Genomic DNA, 16485 nt, shown 5'->3' on the forward strand with positions numbered 1-16485 from the left:
AGTAAGGTTTACTTTGAGAGACCTTATCCTTGTATTATAGTGTATTGCAGTATTATTAACATTCATAAAAAAAGAAAAGACTAAAATGAAGATATGGGCATGGGAAAGCAGTGGAGTCAGAAGAATGTTGCATAATTGAATCTATTCACTGGTTGCTCTTTTCTAATCGCATAAATGCTGCTATTACTTTACACTGAACTGCATTAAAAATAATGTAGGTCTACAACACACAACTCTTCTTTTAAAAGGCAGATTATATAATATTCTTGAAAAGTCATCTTAACATACCTTTCAAGCTCCTGATACATTTCTTCTCATCACCCTTAGCCCCCATCCTCTTCCCATCTCCACAGCTACAGCATTAAGCCTTAAAATAAGTTAGTCAATTGCAGAATTGACATGTGTAAAAACTTGTATAATTAATCTAAGCTCTTCTAGATTTCAGATTACATTTATGAAAGTAAAAAAATAATTTTTTTCCCACTCAGCATTCCTGAGGACTGATCATCCCTTCTTGCTGCGCTTCCTAAGAGCTAAGAAATTTAGAGTGGGAGATGCATTCATTCTTCTTTGCCACTACTTTGAGTACAGACAACGTCACCGTGAATTATTTCGTGGATTAAATGTTGGAGGTGGAGTTGGCGACTCTGGTAGTGGTGAGACAGGAATACAGTCTGCACTATTAGATGGTTTACCAGGGGTGCTAGCAGAAAGAGATCCATGCGGAAGACCTATTATTGTCCTCTTGGCTAGCAACTGGGATCATTCCAGGTAAGAAAAATTTAAAAATTATTAATCTTGCATATCATAAACTGAAATGTACTTGGAAAATCTAGATACAATAGTCCTTCATTTTGTGGATTCACTAGGCTGTATGCAAATTTGCTTTTATGCTGTCCAATTTCTAGCATTAATTGCCTACATCCTACATGAATTTGCCCTGAGAGATAAATGGGTATCCAAATATAATGAAGTATTAGTTGATCTGATTGTGATTGCCACAGCAGCCATGGACCTGTAATGCATCTACATCATAAAGCAAGAGAAATTTGTATGCCTTTCTGTATTAGTTCCTAAACTGTTGAGGTTTATCTAGCATAAGCTAGGAGGCTTACTCCTGTATTATGTTCTTGACTGACCTGTATGGCATGATCTGATCCACTTTAGTCTCTACAAAAATAGATAATCTTGATTGTGCTTGGTTAATAGCAGCATTAAGTTTAAAAATCAGTAGCTAGAGATCTGAGCCCACACCTATTTATTGAAATTATGGTCTTTTCCTTAACTGTTGAATTTCTAGGAACTCCATTCAGAGTAACCACTAATAAAGTAAGACTCCATTTACACGCTTGGGCAGCAAAACCTAACCAAGCAATTATAGACTCAATTCCAAGATATAAGCACTGTATAATACTTTAGATTTAGTAAGGCATAATGTATTTTAAATCATTTTTCTTTTAACACGTTGGCTATTTCCCATTAAGGAAGGGCGACCTGAAAAAGAAAACATTGTCATGACAGAAGAATACCATCGCCACAGCTTGGATAACCCTCTGAACTGCAACATCCACACCCTTCCTCCAGAGTGCAGGCACTATACTTCCCACCTCCAGGACTCTGTCCGACAAACAGTTCCCCTGAATACCTTCATTAATGATACCTAGTAATCTCTTTCCTGTACTGTCTAAGAAATACCATAGCAAAAAGATGCTCAACAATAATGAAACTAAATAATCAAAGCAACAGATTTCATGGTTTTTATGACTTGATGTATTGTTGGAGTGTGAGAAAGTTAACATTTATGAAGGGATTAAAGGAAACCAGATACCCAGACTTGAGTCATGGAGGTGGGAAGTACAGTGCCTGCACTCTAAAGGAGGGGTGGACATATTAAAAAAGATCTGGAAAACACTCGTATATTGGGTTCTAACAAAGTGACTAAAAACAAAAAAAAAAAAAATTATACTAAATAATCCTGATGAAGCGTTACTCTACTTTGCTTCGCCTGTGGTATGCGGATAGGGATCTACAACAGTAAATCTAAAATCGGTCATAACCCAGCAAAAATCTGCAATTAGAACCACTCAGTTTGACTAGACAACACCTCCCTTACCTACACTGTTCAAAGATTTGAACCTACTTAATGTTTTGCATATTACATATACAGTGGTAGTAGGTTGGTAGACAGCAACCACCCAGGGAGGTACTACCGTCCTGCCAAGTGAATGTAAAACAAAAGCCTGTAATTGTTTTACATGATGGTAGGATTGCTGGTGTCTTTCGTCTGTCTCATAAATATGCAAGATTACAGGTATGTCTTGCTACTTCTACTTACATTTAGGTCACACTACACATACATGTACACGTTTATTTATACACACTCATCTGAGTTTTCTTTTATTTTATCTTAATAGTTCTTGGTCTTATTACTTTTCCTTTTATATCCATGGGGAAGTGGAATAAGAATCTTACCTCCGTAAGTCATGCGTGTTGTAAAAGTCAACTAAAATGCCGGGAACAATGGGCTAGTAACCCCTTTTCCTGTAAAGATTACTAAAAAGAATAAGAAGAAGAAATTTGTCAAAGTGGGAAGTCTGTGTGTGGATGTTGTGCAAATGATAAGAAAGAGATGATTGTGGATGTTATGAATGAGAAGCTGGATGTCCTGGCTTTAAGTGAAACGAAGCTGAAGGGGGTGGGAGAGTTTCAATGGAGAGGAATAAATGGGATTAGGTCAGGGGTTTCAAATAGAGTTAGAGCTAAAGAAGGAGTAGCAATAATGTTGAAGGATAAGCTATGGCAGGAAAAGAGGGACTATAAATGTATTAATTCAAGGATTATGTGGAGTAAAATAAAGATTGGATGTGAAAAGTGGGTTATAGTAAGCGTGTATGCACCTGGAGAAGAAAGAAGTGTAGAGGAGAGAGAGAGATTTTGGGAAATGTTGAGTGAATGCGTGGGGAGCTTTGAATCAAGTGTGAGAGTAATGGTGGTTGGGGATTTCAATGCTAAAGTGGGTAAAAATGTTATGGAGGGAGTAGTAGGTAAATTTGGGGTGCCAGGGGTAAATGTAAATGGGGAGCCTTTAATTGAGCTATGTGTAGAAAGAGATTTGGTAATAAGTAATACATTTTTTTTTTTTTTTTCAACAAGTCGGCCGTCTCCCACCGAGGCAGGGTGACCCAAAAAAGAAAGAAAATCCCCAAAAAGAAAATACTTTCATCATCATTCAACACTTTCACCACACTCGCACATTATCACTGTTTTTGCAGAGGTGCTCAGAATACAACAGTCTAGAAGCATACACATATAAAGATACACAACATATCCCTCCAAACTGCCAATATCCCAAACCCCTACTTTAAAGTGCAGGCAGTGTACTTCCCATTTCCAGGACTCAAGTCCGACTATATGAAAATAACATATTTTATGAAAAAGAGGATAAATAAATATACAAGGTATGATGTAGCATGTAATGAAAGTAGTTTGTTAGATTATGTATTGGTGGATAAAAGGTTGATGGGTAGGCTCCAGGATGTACATGTTTATAGAGGGGCAACTGATATATCGGATCATTATTTAGTTGTAGCTACAGTTAGAGTAAGAGGTAGATGGGAAAAGAGGAAGGTGGCAACAAGAAGTAAGAGGGAGGTGAAAGTGTATAAACTAAGGGAGGAGGAAGTTCGGGGGAGATATAAGCGACTGTTGGAAGAAAGGTGGGCTAGTGCAAAGATGAGTAGTGGGGGGGTTGAAGAGGGTTGGAATAGTTTTAAAAATGCAGTATTAGAATGTGGGGCAGAAGTTTGTGGTTATAGGAGGGTGGGGGCAGGTGGAAAGAGGAGTGATTGGTGGAATGATGAAGTAAAGGGTGTGATAAAAGAGAAAAAGTTAGCTTATGAGAGGTTTTTACAAAGCAGAAGTGTTATAAGAAAAGCAGAGTACAGTGGACCCCCGGTTAACGATATTTTTTCACTCCAGAAGTATGTTCAGGTGCCAGTACTGACCGAATTTGTTCCCATAAGGAATATTGTGAAGTAGATTAGTCCATTTCAGACCCCCAAACATACACGTACAAACGCACTTACATAAATACACTTACATAATTGGTCGCATTCGGAGGTGATCGTTACGCGGGGGTCCACTGTATATGGAGAGTAAAAGAAAGGTGAAGAGAGTGGTGAGAGAGTGCAAAAGGAGAGCAGATGATAGAGTGGGAGAGGCACTGTCAAGAAATTTTAATGAAAATAAGAAAAAATTTTTGAGTGAGTTAAACAAGTTAAGAAAGCCTAGGGAAAGTATGGATTTGTCAGTTAAAAACAGAGTAGGGGAGTTAGTAGATGGGGAGAGGGAGGTATTAGGTAAATGGCGAGAATATTTTGAGGAGCTTTTAAATGTTGAGGAAGAAAGGGAGGCGGTAATTTCATGTACTGGTCAGGGAGGTATACCATCTTTTAGGAGTGAAGAAGAGCAGAATGTAAGTGTGGGGGAGGTACGTGAGGCATTACGTAGAATGAAAGGGGGTAAAGCAGCTGGAACTAATGGGATCATGACAGAAATGTTAAAAGCAGGGGGATATAGTGTTGGAGTGGTTGGTACTTTTGTTTAGTAAATGTATGAAAGAGGGGAAGGTACCTAGGGATTGGCGGAGAGCATGTATAGTCCCTTTATATAAAGGGAAAGGGGACAAAAGAGATTGTAAAAATTATAGAGGAATAAGTTTGAGTACCTGGAGTTTACCTGGAGAGAGTTCCGGGGGTCAACGCCCCCGCGGCCCGGTCTGTGACCAGGCCTCCTGGTGGATCAGAGCCTGATCAACCAGGCTGTTGCTGCTGGCTGCACGCAAACCAACGTACGAGCCACAGCCCGGCTGATCAGGAACTGACTTTAGGTGCTTGTCCAGTGCCAGCTTGAAGACTGCCAGGGGTCTGTTGGTAATCCCCCTTATGTGTGCTGGGAGGCAGTTGAACAGTCTCGGGCCCCTGACACTTATTGTATGGTCTCTTAACGTGCTAGTTACACCCCTGCTTTTCATTGGGGGGATGGTACATCGTCTGCCAAGTCTTTTGCTTTCGTAGTGAGTGATTTTCGTGTGCAAGTTCGGTACTAGTCCCTCTAGGATTTTCCAGGTGTATATAATCATGTATCTCTCCCTCCTGCGTTCCAGGGAATACAGGTTTAGGAACCTCAAGCGCTCCCAGTAATTGAGGTGTTTTATCTCCGTTATGCGCGCCATGAAAGTTCTCTGTACATTTTCTAGGTCGGCGATTTCACCTGCCTTGAAAGGTGCTGTTAGTGTGCAGCAATATTCCAGCCTAGATAGAGCAAGTGACCTGAAGAGTGTCATCATGGGCTTGGCCTCCCTAGTTTTGAAGGTTCTCATTATCCATCCTGTCATTTTTCTAGCAGATGTGATTGATACAATGTTATGGTCCTTGAAGGTGAGATCCTCCGACATGATCACTCCCAGGTCTTTGACGTTGGTGTTTCGCTCTATTTTGTGGCCAGAATTTGTGTACGGTAGGGTTATAATTGAAAGAATTAGAGGTAAGACAGAATGTAGGATTGCGGATGAGCAAGGAGGTTTCAGAGTGGGTAGGGGATGTGTAGATCAAGTGTTTACATTGAAGCATATATGTGAACAGTATTTAGATAAAGGTAGGGAAGTTTTTATTGCATTTATGGATTTAGAAAAGGCATATGATAGTGGATAGGGGAGCAATGTGGCAGATGTTGCAAGTATATGGAATAGGTGGTAAGTTACTAAATGCTGTAAAGAGTTTTTATGAGGATAGTGAGGCTCAGGTTAGGGTGTGTAGAAGAGAAGGAGACTACTTCCCAGTAAAAGTAGGTCTTAGACAGGGATGTGTAATGTCATCATGGTTGTTTAATATATTTATAGATGGGGTTGTAAAGGAAGTAAATGCTAGGGTGTTCGGGAGAGGGGTGGGATTAAATTATGGGGAATCAAATTCAAAATGGGAATTAACACAGTTACTTTTTGCTGATGATACTGTGCTTATGGGAGATTCTAAAGAAAAATTGCAAAGGTTAGTGGATGAGTTTGGGAATGTGTGTAAAGGTAGAAAGTTGAAAGTGAACATAGAAAAGAGTAAGGTGATGAGGGTATCAAATGATTTAGATAAAGAAAAATTGGATATCAAATTGGGGAGGAGGAGTATGGAAGAAGTGAATGTTTTCAGATACTTGGGAGTTGACGTGTCGGCGGATGGATTTATGAAGGATGAGGTTAATCATAGAATTGATGAGGGAAAAAAGGTGAGTGGTGCATTGAGGTATATGTGGAGTCAAAAAACGTTATCTATGGAGGCAAAGAAGGGAATGTATGAAAGTATAGTAGTACCAACACTCTTATATGGGTGTGAAGCTTGGGTGGTAAATGCAGCAGCGAGGAGACGGTTGGAGGCAGTGGAGATGTCCTGTCTAAGGGCAATGTGTGGTGTAAATATTATGCAGAAAATTCGGAGTGTGGAAATTAGGAAAACGTGTGGAGTTAATAAAAGTATTAGTCAGAGGGCAGAAGAGGGGTTGTTGAGGTGGTTTGGTCATTTAGAGAGAATGGATCAAAGTAGAATGACATGGAAAGCATATAAATCTATAGGGGAAGGAAGGCGAGGTAGGGGTCGTCCTCGAAAGGGTTGGAGAGAGGGGGTAAAGGAGGTTTTGTGGGCAAGGGGCTTGGACTTCCAGCAAGCGTGTGTAAGTGTGTTAGATAGGAGTGAATGGAGACGAATGGTACTTGGGACCTGACGATCTGTTGGAGTGTGAGCAGGGTAATATTTAGTGAAGGGATTCAGGGGAAACCGGTTATTTTCATATAGTCGGACTTGAGTCCTGGAAATGGGAAGTACAATGCCTGCACTTTAAAGGAGGAGTTTGGGATATTGGCAGTTTGGAGGGATATGTTGTGTATCTTTATATGCATATGCTTGTAAGCTGTTGTATCCTGAGCACCTCTGCAAAAACAGTGATTATGTGTGAGTGTGGTGAAAGTGTTGAATGATGATGAAAGCATTTTCTTTTTGGGGATTTTCTTTCTTTTTTTTGGGTCACCCTGCCTCGGTGGGAGATGGCCGACTTGTTGGGAAAAAAAAAATATACAGAACACTTAATTCCAATAATAACCTTGAGCTGAAACAAGTTTCTCTAGAGCTACAGTAGATTGCATAAGTTTAACACTGGAAATAAATATCTGATATTCCATGTGTACTACTCATCCTGAGCAAACACTTCATATAAATCAAAGGGCTCAAAATTTGGAACACCCCACCTGAAGGATAAAAAAAAAAAAACAATAGGTTCAGAAATATCAAAAACCTTCTGAATTTGATGTAATATTTAATATGTAACAGTTATCAACATTTACTGTGTTGCAGTATTTGTTCCTTACATTACTAACCTATGTATACTCTGTATTTAATGTGTATATTGAAATATCTTCCAGTTAAATTAATTTTAATATATCTGCTGCACAAGTTATCCATCTGGTCATATATTGTCTTTTGTATTTAGGAATAGACATTTTTACACTGTTGTAGTTTTAGAGATGGTTGTGTACACAATACCAGAACAATACTTGTCCTGGTTCCCTCACATTGCTACACCCGCCAACAGTACTGCTAAGAAGTTTTCTCTTAAAATATTTTGCTTGTTTGTTACTGCAGCTTTGTCTTCAACAATGTCACACTGTTAGACTGCAGCAGCATTAAACATATCACATCTTTTAGCACTATTACCTATTTAGATTTAACACTTTTTTGTGAGTATAATAGTAATTTAGAAATATCTTGCCTGCTTTTTTTTTTACTTTAGCAGTGCCCTCAAATCTGCTGAAGCTCCTTCTACTGAGAGTCTGAGGAAAAACTATTGGAATATATTACATACCCTAACAACATTAGAACATATTTTGTTTATTAGTTTTCTAAAAATGTATAATTTCTCTTAGATATGATGTACGCACTGTATATCAGGCTGTCTTGCTAACGTTAGAACGTCTAGTAGAAGATGAAGCTGTTCAAGCAGCAGGTGTAGTAGCAATTCTTGATTGGTCAAATTTTCCAGCACGCCTCACCACTAGTTTGACACCAAAACTCCTCAGACTCATGCTTGATGGACTTCAGGTATGTAAAGGATTAAAATAAGTTATATTCTGTGCGATACTGTTACATTGAAAGGGATCCAATGAATTTAACTTTTTGACTACTTTTGCATTCCTGATCAAGATGATTGTAGTTGCTTGTGAACATTGTTGCATCTCAATACACGTTGATACATTATATCCACAGTCTTTAAAAAGATACACGATTTAATTAGTTAGCTGCAGTATTTTTCATTCTAATAAAGGCTGGAGTACAATAAATAATGACAGGAGGAAGAATACAATATACAAAGAGATATTTAATTCACTTGTTTGTCCAATTAGTGGGACTTTTTTCTGTTTGTTCTTCAAATTTGTAAACAGATATGTTAAATGTATGGTCTCTGTTCCACTTAACATAATCCATGACAAATGTCCGCTATTTAATTAACAATTTATTGAGTTGTTTTGTATGCTTTGCCTCTTAGTCTTAAACTGTGCAAGTATAGCATCTTTAAAGTACTGTATACAGTATAGTACTTAATTTCATTTATACATCTTTCGAATGGTTTATTTACTCACCACTATCACCACACCTTTCTCACATCTTCATTATTTTACACCAAAAAATCCTCTTTGTGTCTTCAATAATTTCAATAATTTCTGTGCAGTTTATTAAAATATACAAATTTCAAAGCTGTATTCATGAAATTTATTGCCATCTGTGATGGAACATTTTTTAACACACCAGCTGTCTCCCACCAAGGCAGGGTGACCCAAAAAAGAAGAAACACTCATAAAAATTTTCTTTTTATATATAGTAATTTATACAGGAAAAGGGGTTACTAGTCCCTTGCTCCCAACATTTTAGTCACCTCTTGTGGCACAAATGAAGAGGCGGGGCCAGGAGCTATGACTCGACCCCTGCAACCACAAATAGGTGAGTACAAATAGGTGAGTACATGGCTTACATTGGAAGGACTCTTCTCCATTTTTTCATGAACTCTTCTTTTTATTGTTCCAAAATTTATGCAGCCTCATGGTCAGTCTTAACTTGCTCCATTCTTTCTAAATATCCAGACCATCTCTACTCCCTCTTGCTTCCTGAATTGAACTTTTCATACCACAAATTTGTATAAAAGTGAAGCAAGGACTATGAATGTTGCAATAAGGAAGTTTGAGGCATTAAGAATGCACTTAAGATCAATGTTTGATGTAAAATACTGTACGGTATTCTTTATTATCTACCTCAACAAATATGACTACAAACCTGATCGTTCACCTTACATATGCTATTAATAGTAAATAATTATTTTATTACAGTAATAATGATAATTATCTTTCACAGGATGCATTTCCTTTACGCTTGGGTGCCTTGCACATGGTCAACCAGCCATGGTATGTGGAAGCAGCACTGGGTCTTGCTCGACCTTTCCTAAAAGACAAACTTCGCTCTCGGGTCAGTTCACTGAAAATATTAAGCTAACGTGTATTGTTCAACAGTTAGTCATCTTTATTCTAAATAGATACCTGACTATTGCACGTCTTATTTATCTTCTTGTTGGTATTGTATGTTATTACATTAACATGTACTATCAAGGTACCTTGAGCACACTTACCTTTCACATTGTATCACATACACCATTTCTTTTTTTTTTTTTTTACAAGAAAATTGTTAAATTTATGACATTTTAAATTGTATTTTACTTGACTATTGTAAAAGTTAACCCTTTGGCTGTCGCAACCCCCAATCCTGAGGTGTCTCCTGGTGTTGCAAATTTAAAAAAAAAAAATATATATTTTTTCTTATGAAATGATAGAGAATCTTTTCCCGATTGTAATGATACCAAAAAAAACTAAATTTGATTGAAAACTGACGGAATTATGCTCTCGCGAAGTTAGCGACGGCAGTGATATTTACAAATCGGCGACTTCGCCCACTTTGAGCCCTATTTTCGGCTAATTCCACTGTTCCGGTCGACCAAACTCATAGCTATTTCTTTAGAACTCCATTTTTTCTATCAATTGAGTGCAAGAAACTGCCCATTTACCGATTTCAACTACCCAATAACGTGGTCAGAAATTTGCAATTTGGTCAATTTCACAAAAATTAAAAAATATGACAATTTCAAAATAAGGTCCAGAATGAACAATGCAGACATTCCTGGCTCTAAAACAACATTTTCTTTGTTCATCAGTCACGTTTCCAGGCCCCTCTGATATTACTCTTGCTTTCTATTTTGAATTTTTATTCAAACCAAAAATAGAAGATTTACTGTTATGCAGACTACTGCAATATTGTAATAGTTGTACAAATAATGTCAACCCATTCATGATTGCATATTAGAATGGCTAGTTGGACATTTATTGGACAATGACATCATCTGTTTACTTTTGAAAATCGGCAAAAATCAAACATTTCCCCTACTTGAACTCCATTTCCAGGATTTTTTTTATAGTAAAACCAACCAAAATCACATCTATTTCTATAATATGTTTTCCATTCTATCAAATGAGACCAATAAAACGAGAATATAACCATAAATACTATACGAAAATAGACCACAAAGTCGGCATTTTAATTAAAAAAAAAAAGTCGGAGTTCTTTTTTCTCATTATGCACTGCGTGCTCCAGTATTTTTTTATGTGGTGCACACTGACCACACAGACCCATTCTCTCTCATGTGGGCCTACCAGCTTTCTCCTGCTTGATTTGAAGCCGCTAGAACTTATGAGCATATATACGTCAAACACGGTACCTCCTAAGATGTATATATACGACCAAAACAGTCAAAGGGTTAAGTGTGCTGCCAGTTTCAGTCCAGAATGTTCCATGTATATATTAGTCAGTGAAATTACTGTATCAAACTAAATAGTACTTATACTCTCATCTAATGTAAAAATAGCACCTATAAACTTACTAGACTATAATCCAACTAATTTTTTCTTATGTAAAATTATATGCCCTTGTAGTCTTAGGCTTAAGGTTTCCCAAAATGGTCTTCATAACCATGGGCTCTCAACATGCACTCGAGTGTCTCCCATTTCAGTGTAAACAATGTATCGTGATGAAATAAACGTATAAAAATAGATATAACATTAATGCATTCCAGAAAATTATTAGTGTTCAGAGCTCTGAAACTATTTTTTCCTACACCTGTGTTAGTGGAGAACAAGTTTGGTGATACCAGCAGTATGTAGATACACGTATGCACAGTTAGACATCTGTTGAGGAAACATTTCACCGTGAGTAAAACATTTCCTCGTTAAATGTCTTGAATTCTTTCTTTCTTTCAACACACCGGCCGTATCCCACCAAGGCGGGGTGGCCCGAAAAGAAAAACAAAAGTTTCTCTTTAAAAATTTAGTAATTTATACGGGAGAAGGGGTTACTAGCCCCTTGCTCCCTAAATGTCTTGAATTGTGCATCTTTATTTGCTCCCATATCATAATTAACAGTGCATTTTCCAGAGCTATAATATTACGTGTATATACCTAATTTCATGTACACTTTTACTAAGGATATTGACCAATACTTTACATTCCCTACTGTTCCCTTCACTTGCAAATAACATTAAATATGGTTTAATGGTTGTAGATCAGTTTGACAGATGAGAGCTATAATACAGTACATGTGTAGGGGTGGACAGCAGCTGGTACGTCTTACTCTCCTATTCACTCCCACCCTCTTGCATCATACCTGACACAGTACATTTTCCATACACTCACTGTTGTGGTGAGGGTATAACGTGCCTGCATAGTGTGAGTCAGTAGTGGTTGAGTATAATAGTGTGAGACAAAGTTGACCTCCCCATCCTGCATCTTGCCCACTAACATGTTCAGCCTGTGAGTAGCACTGATAACTATCACATCCTAACAGAACAATGTAATTCTTTAATCTGCAGTTCTTAACCAATCTGTACTAAAATATTACTTCACATTGCATTAAATGAACATTAACATATCAATGCATTAGGTTAAAAAAAAAAATGAAAAATTCATAACTTGCTGCTAGATGAACAAGGACAGGTGTGAAGAAACATGCTCAGTGTTTCCACATGCTGGGGATTGAACTATGGACACTGTGTGTGAGGCAAGAGTGTTTCTAACCCAGCTACTGGACCTTCAATGTATTGGATTTCTTTTATGCATCAGAGACGAAACTACACTAATACTTTCATTTTCACAGGTCAGACAACAGGTAGCCTTGGTCAGGCACTGTTTTGTTCTAATCCTCCCTTAAGTTGTTTTATGTTAGGGTCAACTAGGTTAGGTTAAATTATCCTAAATATAGGTTCTGTATTGCAGTTAACTAGGAGCATAAGTCAGTGTGATTGCATTATTATAATAATAATAATGAACAACTTATGCCCTAAACCCCCAAGAACATGGCTGCAAATGCCTTCTTCCCTTGGTTTGTTTACTGTACAGCTGCAGTGTCTCCAGATTAGTTCTCTTCCCAACCTCAAGACTAACCAATGTTTTATTTTTCCTTTTGATTTATTATGAAAAGCCAATCATTCACAATTTATGGTATTGGGAAGTGCTGAAGGTATAATTATGTAGGAGAGAGGGTGAGGCAGAGACAGATTGAGGGAAAAGTTAGGCCAGTATGCCTATTGTAATGCCCTTTATGTAATGATCAGGCGAGTAGGACCTGCATAACATGAGCCAATAGATCTACTGCAGTGCTTGTTTTTTCTTACTTTTATGAACTTGTTCAAAAACTTCTTGTGCATAAAAGGCCCAAAGATCTGGAATTCATTACCTGAAACATCAATTATTATAATAATCAAGGGGAAGAGCTAAACCCATAGGATTATACAGTGCCTGAGGGGATATGTGGAAGGTATTCAGGTTTAATTCAGGGAACTGGAGAACAGATCCAATTCCCTACATCATGATTATCATTATTATAATCAAAAAGAAGCTCTTAAGCCACAAGGGCTATACAGCACCCCTACATCATGAGCCCCTTACCAGCACCAAGGAATCTTCCTTGAGGGATATGAAACATCAAAAGGTACTCAACTGCCAATCGGTTCAGATCTATTGTTAGTACAATAAAAAAAGAGGCACTAAACCACAAGGGTCATACAGTGCATCTATTGTTAAAAAGCACCTCATCTCCCTAACAATACTCAGTGTCAGACAAAATCAGCTCATCCAGCTCTGTCCCTGTTCTCTTCCAATCTTCCTCCAACTCCCATATTATTATTATTATAATCAAAAAGAAGCGCTAAGCCACAAGGACTATACAGCTCCAACTCCCATAGAAAATTGATTACTCATCATATCCATTTTCTTTCCACTGTAACTTCCTATATCTTCTTCTTTATTCAATTGCTCCACAAAACTGAAGATCATTGAATCAGTTTGAAATAATGTCATACTTTTAAAATTTTACTATTTGTTCATTAGCTACCTTTCTTATTGTTCATATAATAAATCCTACTTAATACTGTATGTTTTCCCAAAATGTATTCCATACTAGTGGCTTTTTGCGCCCGACAATGTTTTATTACATGTAAAGTAAAATATTCTTGTACCACAATTTTTTTTTTTTAATCTGGGGTTTGGGCTGACTGTTTGTTATTGTCTTGTGCATTTTGAAATTTTCAGTTTCTTTTTATGTTTTCATTATTTTTTTTATACCATCTAGAATAATTTTGCATCAGAACCATTTAACCTTTTAAGTACCTCAAAAACCAGGTGAAACTTGTTACTACAGTCAGAGCAAAGCATTAAACCCACAGGGGTCATACAGCAAGCTGAAACTTGTACAATTTTTTTTTTTTTTTTTTTTTCCAAAATGCCAGGAGTCAACCTGTGCAGTTTGATTATATTGTAGCATGTGCAGTTTATTATTTTTTACAGTTCCTGCTTTTGCAGACATCTAGGAATGTAATCGCCTGTAAATTTGTAGGAACTGTACTGTATATGGTAAACTAATTAGTTTCATTTGTGGCACAATATCGGGCCGTTTGTGATTGACTATTTTTTGTAAATTTAATATTTTTCTTGTTTTACAGATACATGCACATGGAAACAATCTAGCTACATTACATAATCAAGTACCACCAAGACTTCTGCCTGCTGAACTGGGTGGTGAAGGTGGAGAATATCACGCACATACCTGGGCTGCTACCATGCTCAACTATATACCAAAGCAAACCCAGCAGACTGATGATAGTGCTGTGCATAATTCCAGCTGTACAAAACCTACCAAAGTACAGACATCCATTGATAAATCAGTTTCTCTCTCTTCTTTGAAGTCTCCCAATGAAACATCTTCACTCAATGAATCGACAACAACAGCAAATACTACTATCACAGCTTCGCAGAGCACTCCACTGGTGAACAAAATGACCACTACCACCCGGACATCAGCCAGTTTTGCTTCAATGCTTTTTGGGAACAGTGACTCTGATAATACTACCAATGGGAATATTAGTGAAGGAGAAGATGTAGCACTGAAAGCTCACTAGTGTCTAACCAATGGTGAGCTGGTAATGAGCTTACTAAACACGCAACATCATTAAAGCAGTGTTGTAGCGTAAGTATGTTCATACTTCAAGTGCAGTGCCTGTGCCCCTTCCAGTATGTTTGATAGAACATTTTTTATGAGCATAAGCCTGTGTGGGTCATTCAGCATGGTGACAAATAAATTTCTCTATTTATTACCATGCACTTTGACAATATACGTTTTAAAGTAATGTGTTGATTTTGTAGCCAGGTTTAGAATTTTATTTATGCTGTAATGATTAATATAAAAAATAAAGGATGTTTTACCAATGATAATTACATAGTGCTGTTTATCTGGAGAGGGTTTCGGGGGTCAGCGCCCCCGCGGCCCGTTCTGAGACCAGGCTGTGCTACCATACTATATATAAAATGCACTGAAGTGACTATAATAGGCCTTAGTCAGGGCCATACAAGTACTGTGTTAGCACACTATACAGTATCTAAAAAATAGTTAATCTGTAAATTTCCTGACATTTCATACAGGCTTTGAATTTTTCTTAAGTAAGCAGTCATGAAGTGATGAAACTAATTGATCTGCAGTGTAAAAAATAAATGTAACAGTGTTATTGCTTCATAATTCTTCAAAGTAGCCAATACAAAATTTGTAGTGTTTTGTGACTTTTCAAAACCACAGCTGTCATCTTTGTCTTCCCTTCATATGAAGCCTTTGCTGCTGCTTACAAGGCTACCCAAAATCAGGTTAAAGTGAATGATTTTACTTATTAATGTTTTAATCTGGGAATTGTCAAAGTTCAGCACTTCTAGACAGTACATCTAGTATTCTAGACAAATAACTGGCTAATTTGACAGTCACCAAAACTGGTGAAGTATGAAAAGCCTACCATGTATCATCAGTCCTCACTTGGTTAAAGTGCAGTACAGTAAACATTATGCTCTTATAGATATGTTGGCAATATTAAAAAAAAAAAATTGGGAACAGCTTTAACTTTTAATTCCTTACAGGTAATGGCTCAGTGTAGTAACTTTTACCCTGTGACTATTATATTTTGGCTACACCTACTATCATACCATTTAATGGGCTGCTTAATTTTCTCCACCTAAATGTTGCTTTGCCCTTTCTCCTTTCTATATATAAATTCATGTTCTTCAGTGTAAGTAATGACTGCTTCACTTGTATGATAGTCATGTAGAACCTTAAATGTTTTGATAGTTCCTTCCATTTTTTGTTTTAACACTTTGATGAAAACTTGGAATGTCAGAGGAAGATTCCCTACCTAGAATTACGTATCTGTTTTTCTAAATTCGAAGCCAAAGACTAGTCAAGTTTAAGATTAAAAGTAATTGTTAGATAGCTTAGTGCTTGGCTATGCCCATTAACATTAGTCTGCATTATTATTAAATTTAGCATAGTAATACAGATTGAAAAAGTATGGGGAGCAAATGGACTGACAGTTAATAATAGGAGGAGAGAGAGATGTTGGGTGGGAAGGTAGAGGTATTGGGAGGATGGAGGGAATAGCTTGAGCTGTTAAATGTCGTTGAAGAAAGGGAGGCAGTGATTTCAAGCACTGGGCAGGAAGAAGTAACATCTTAAAGGTAAGGAGGATCCAGATGTGAGCAGGAAAAGTGCATGAAGAATGAAAGTAAAGAAGTTGAGACAAATGGGATTATGAAGAGTAACTTAGAATTGGCAGAGGGCATGGATAATTCTTATGTATAAAAGAAAAAGGGAATAGTGAGTATAAGAATTTTAGGAAAATAAGCCTTAAGTATACCCGGTAAATTGCATGGCAGATTGAGAACTGAGGTAGGATTGCAGAGCATGGAGTTAGAAAGGGTAGGGGATGTGTAGACAATATTATTATTATTTTTTATTATCACACCGGCCGATTCCCACCAAGGCA

General features: G+C 37.4%; 1 protein-coding gene across 3 annotated transcripts in view; it reads left to right on the plus strand.

Moving 5' to 3' along the window:
- LOC128688663 (clavesin-2) overlaps nucleotides 1–15557 on the plus strand; it is a 133654-nt gene extending 118097 nt beyond the window's left edge. For all 3 annotated transcript variants that reach the window (XM_053776590.2, XM_053776591.2, XM_053776589.2), the window contains exons 3-6: nucleotides 489–771; nucleotides 7964–8138; nucleotides 9444–9554; nucleotides 14128–15557. In XM_053776590.2, coding sequence (XP_053632565.1) covers nucleotides 489–771; nucleotides 7964–8138; nucleotides 9444–9554; nucleotides 14128–14583 — 1025 coding nt within the window. In that variant the 3' untranslated portion in view covers nucleotides 14584–15557. The remainder of the gene's footprint in view (nucleotides 1–488; nucleotides 772–7963; nucleotides 8139–9443; nucleotides 9555–14127) is intronic.
- Nucleotides 15558–16485: the final 928 nt, after the last annotated feature.

The sequence above is a fragment of the Cherax quadricarinatus genome, chromosome 13 (assembly GCF_038502225.1).
Source record: "Cherax quadricarinatus isolate ZL_2023a chromosome 13, ASM3850222v1, whole genome shotgun sequence".
NCBI lineage: Eukaryota > Metazoa > Arthropoda > Malacostraca > Decapoda > Parastacidae > Cherax > Cherax quadricarinatus.